Source organism: Gavia stellata, chromosome 4, assembly GCF_030936135.1.
Source record: "Gavia stellata isolate bGavSte3 chromosome 4, bGavSte3.hap2, whole genome shotgun sequence".
NCBI lineage: Eukaryota > Metazoa > Chordata > Aves > Gaviiformes > Gaviidae > Gavia > Gavia stellata.
This window is the reverse complement of record NC_082597.1, coordinates 15,442,454-15,447,467: the sequence shown is the minus strand read 5'-3', so window position 1 is coordinate 15,447,467 and position 5,014 is coordinate 15,442,454. Positions and strand designations below refer to the sequence as shown.

The 5,014-nt window shown below is 48.2% G+C and overlaps 1 protein-coding gene across 1 annotated transcript in view; it reads left to right on the top strand.

Annotated features, from left to right (window-relative positions):
• The first annotated feature begins 2,111 nt into the window (after positions 1-2,111).
• SRPK2 (SRSF protein kinase 2) overlaps positions 2,112-5,014 on the top strand; it is a 164,932-nt gene continuing 162,029 nt past the window's right edge. Inside the window, exons 1-2 of the mRNA XM_059816185.1 lie at positions 2,112-2,127; positions 2,220-2,304. Coding sequence (XP_059672168.1) covers positions 2,112-2,127; positions 2,220-2,304 — 101 coding nt within the window. The remainder of the gene's footprint in view (positions 2,128-2,219; positions 2,305-5,014) is intronic.

The following is a 5,014-nucleotide window of genomic DNA, read 5'->3' as shown; positions in this document are numbered from 1 at the left end:
CCATTAGAATGGAAAGAAATTGACTGTGTAGCGTACACCCACCCAGTCCTAACATAATTCCTTCTCTGTGCGCTAGCAGATTGTTCCCTTGCCCTGATTATGTTGCTGACATTATGCCTTTGAGGGAAATTCCTTCCTGACTCCAGATTTGACGAATTTATAATCCTATTGATGGAAGTAAAGCTCACCGTACTTATCTAAGACCCACTTGTCCAATCAGTTCTACATGCAGACCTCCTATTGAAGTAAATAGAATTGCACACGAGTGGCTGAAAAGATGATTGGGACCCTGATGTGGTTTCTGCTCTATAGCCATAGCTACAAGGTTAACTTTAAGCCAACGACTCCTCTGATAAAAGAAAAAAGTCTCACCATTTTCTCCATCATCAGCTGTTTGTTTCTACCATCCTCTGTACAGGCACAAGTATATTCATACAGGAGCACAGCTGAACCAGTGAAGTTAAAGTTAGCCTGGAAACAAAGGGTAAATATGTAATCTGCTTTTTAACATTCAACTATTACTATTTTTCATGCATCTAAACTTTCTAAGCAGAAAGCCTTCAAAACTTCAGCACAGTGTTCTGCTGCCCGACCTATCACACTGAACTATCACGAAAAGACTAACCACAACAAGGGAGACATGTAACATACCAACATTGCACATTACTTGAGTAGTAGTTTATACTGGAAATGTTTTTCTTGTGTTCTTTTATGATGGAGGATGGGACACAGAAAATGTTTTGATTTAGAAATGCAGCCGTGCTGCCTCTTGAGAGCTTTAATTTAGGAACTTTATGGTCCTATTGTTTTCTGTTCACCAGGCTCTCTAGTCAGACAAAAAAGTATTACACATTGTGGTACCTCCTCTTTTGAATTGTCTAGCTTTATCTTTCTGTTCCTCTCCCACTCCTAAGCTGAACTAGCCATAACTAGGAATTCAATTTTCTGTCTAGCTGAAATCTCAATGATCCAATTACTTAAGACCAGTGATTACTGCTAGTTTCCTTCACTCTCATAATACCTTGACCACAGCTGCTTTTAGATCTTCATCCTTATGGATTCTTTGTCTTGCCATTTAGGGAGGCAGTTCTGCCTCAAAATGTAATGATGGTCCCCTGTTATCTTTTAGTTACTATGCCTTTGAATTCCAGTCCCACCTGAAGATACAAGATATGCCAGACAAGCCTCACACTCATATTGAAGTTTTTGGTATGACCCAGGTCAACTTCTGCACCAAGCTTAAGTTACAGATGACATAAAATTTCACTCATAATGCTGTCAGAAATTGAGCCATGCTATGCGCAGCACGGATAAGAAGTGGCAGTTTTCAACAGGTCATAACTAGGCCTAATCTGAAGAGCCTGGTATCATGGGGAACGAGACGTCATTGGCAGGAAAAAAAAACAATTGCCAAGAGCTGTCCATCGTGACAATCAAATAACTTAGTGAGAATCAGAATTAAGGAAATCTAATTTCCCTGGATTTGTGTCCTGAGGTTAATTGGTTCTGGCATCTAACCCCACACAGGCCTTGCGACAAGCTAAAGCTGATCTTGCCCCGCCTGCTGCCAAGGAGGCACATCACCACCTCCACCCCTCCCGGTTCTCTCCTTCTCTTGGCACAGCTCCCAGCGCTTCGCGGCAACAGGGCGGATCACCTCCCTACTCTGAGCACCAGCCAAGGCGTCCGGGGAGGGAAGCGGTGTTTGGCAAAATTAATTTCAGTTGGTTCGACGACCTGACAAAGCCCACCTCGGCGGCAGCCCCGTAACAGACACGGACCTGTGGAAGGGTCAGCGGCTGGTCAGAGGCCAAAGCTGGCCCCTCTCCCGCCTGTATAACCTGGCGCTGAGGGGCCGGGCCGGGCCGGGCGCTGAGAGTCCGCTCCGCGCCTCAGGTGCACTCCCGCCGGCCCGCGCCGCCACCTGCCGCCGCCCCGCCCCCGCCTTTCCGGCCGCGGCCCCGCTGGCAGGGCTGCGCCTGCGCAGTTGGCGGCGGGGCGGGGGTGCCGCTGCTGCCGGCCGGTGCCCGGCCGTGACTGGCGAGCGGTGGCGGCGGCGGCGGGCAAGGCGGGGAGCGGCGCGCCCGCCGGGGAGCGTGCGGCGCGGGGCGATGAACTCGCGCAAAGGTACCGTGCTGTGCCGGGCGGCGGGGCGGGAGCGGGGGGGCTGCGCGGCCGCCGCTCACGCCGGCTGCCGGCTGTTCTCTTCTCCCCGGCAGTGCTGGCCCTGCAGGCCCGCAGGCGGCGGCCCAAGCAGTCCGCGGCAGCCGGCAGGAGGGACAAGCACCCGCCGCCTCACAAAAAGTGAGTACGGGGACCCCCGGCCCGCTGGGACGGAGCCTCCCCCCGGGACAGCTTCGTTGTCCGTCCTTCCCTCACGCTTCCTCACCGCCGCCCCCTAACGCCTGTCAGGGCAGTCCCGCGGCCCGGCCCCACTGCTGGCTTTCACGGGGAAGCTGCCCCGCTGCCGCCGGGACAGACGGCAGCTGCCACGGCAGAGCACACGCCCCCCCCCCCATCCCCGCACCGGGGCCGGGCCCTCCCACGGCGGGTGTCGGCACGTCCCCCCCGGGGACCGTCCCCCAGCCTGGCCCCGGGCTCAGCCTCCTTCGGGCAGGGCCTCCCCGCGCCACACCGGCCGGCCTTCCTCCCCTGTGGAAACCCGCGCCGGGCACTCCGGCCTCGCCCTGGGGATCGCTGCGGCGCTCGTCTCTGAGAAACCCTTGTTTGTCGGGGATCTGCACAGAGTTGGTCTTTACAGCCCTCGTGTCCCTTTTGAATCACCCTCCAATCCTCTCATCTTCATGGTCTTCTTTATCTCCTTGTGCTTTCTCTTCTGTGGTTTCTTTCTGGTGGCATTGTCCCATTTATAGGCAGTCCTTTTTCTTATCCTGCTAACAGCCTGATACACCTATCCTGCTCTCTGTCTCCTGCCCGGTACCGTCGGCTTATTTCCCGTTCCCAGATGTGTCTAATTGCCAGCAATGCCAATACTGGTATTTTTTTTTGTTTTGTTTAAATCTCTGCTGGTCTTGCAGAAACGGACAGAAGTCACAGTGGTGTTTTTTTTTTTTTTTACCCCTGTCTTCTGCTAACCGTTCATGTTCTTGTCACTGTCCAGTTCATCTTTTCTCATTCTCACGATACCTGTTTTCAGTGAACCATGTAAGAACGTTCTTCCATCTTTATAGTGTTCCCACTTTAACTATTCTTTCCTAGGATAATGTGGCTTTGGACTCCTCCCTATTTTATTTTTTTTCCTTGTAGGATTACATGCTTCGCTTACTAACTTTTACTGTATTTTGTTCAGTGAGACTTTATTGGTGACTCATTTAAGTCACCAATAGATCCTTGTCTTTATTTTTGTTGCTTGGGGTTCTGACAGGGAAACATACATCCTGATAGTCCTTATCTTCCACTCCTAGTCGGCCAGTCTTTAGAACTGGGAAGCAGGGTATGGTGGATGGATGGATATATATGTGATGGGGTAAAGATGTTGCTGTGTGCTACCGTAAATGATTCAAGGGGCAAGGTAATTTTTCTTTCTGATTTCTGTAGAAAGAAATGATAATACATCCCTGACCCTGGAGGGTCTTTTTAGTTATGATGAATGGGCTTTTTTCCCCTTTGAGATGGGTAAAAATAACATACGATGAAATACTGGTGTAGTGGTTGTCAGGCTTTGACAGCTAACTTTTGTTCACATCCTGTTCTGCTACCGCTGTTTCCTCCACCGTTGTATGAAAGCTGCATTATGCTTTCAGTTGTGTGAATTTGGAGTTATTGCAATGGAAACAAATTTTAAGCGCAAGATATGTGGTCTGATTGGATTGGTTCCCTTGTTTCCTTTTGAAAGTCAGTTTGTAACATTACATGGATTTGTTTTGCCACTTTCAAAACAGAAATAGCTTAAAATTTTATCGTAACTCTAGGTTCAAAATTGTTTTTGTAGCTTTCAGTTAAGTCTTAACCACAAGGTTATTAATAAACTTCTGTTCTACTTAGATGGTACAGTGTTTAATACACTTCTTAGCGGGGCTGCCTTCAGATATCTTGCTGAATGAGTTTGTCAAAAGTTTGCTTTCACAGACACTTAGTAAGCACAGAACTGGTACTCTTCTCGTGCTTGCTGAAGAAACTGGCTACTGTTAAGTCAGGGTGCACAGTCAGTAGCTGGCCATTTGCCATACTGAGTCGGCATTTCCAGATGCAATGGCCCAATCTGTTCAGTTGCCTCGGGAAACAGTGGTTTTGCTGCGGTAGACAACAGAGCCATCATTTCTTTTCTGCTACGTATGTTTTCTTTTCTCTTCAAACCACTTTTATGCTATGGAGACCTCCTACTCTGTTCTGTGCTTCTTTATGAAAGGGAAACTCCTTTCAAGTTTTTAAGTCTCCTTGTATATGGCTAAGTAATTTAGGCACCCAAAGTAAAGCCAGCATCGGACATTATTTCAGAAGACAATGTCAAGTAAAGTATCTGTTTTTGTCCTGTTCCTAGCCTTGCTTTGAATTCAACTGCTACAGCATATACTAGTGTGTTAGAGCTGTGCAGTATCTGTGATGCACATCAAATGCACAGCAGCGGCACATGAAAATGTTGATTTGAGAGGTGGAAATTCTCCAAGTTCCCTGTAGTGAACACTTGTTCACTACGTGAAAATTGTGACTTGGTTTTGAATCTAAAGCGGTGTGGTGTTTTTTTTTTTTTTAACTGTGGTTCTTCGGAGGACTCTTCTCTGCTGGGTCATAGCTTTATAGAGCAACTTCCATTGTTGCTGGTAACAATGTGCTTCAAAGGAACTGCAGGATTTCTCTTCTAGAATTGGCTAGGAGAGTTCTATCACATTGTAGCTTACTTGCAGGCTTTTGTTTGAAGAGTATTAAGATGATGACACAAGAAAAAGAAAAAATTACAGTGCTTTTTAACGCTGAATAGCTTTTTGACTGTTATGACCTTAATTGCCACAGAAGGCTGTGAGATAGGTCCTGTAACTGCTCAGTGTTGACCCCT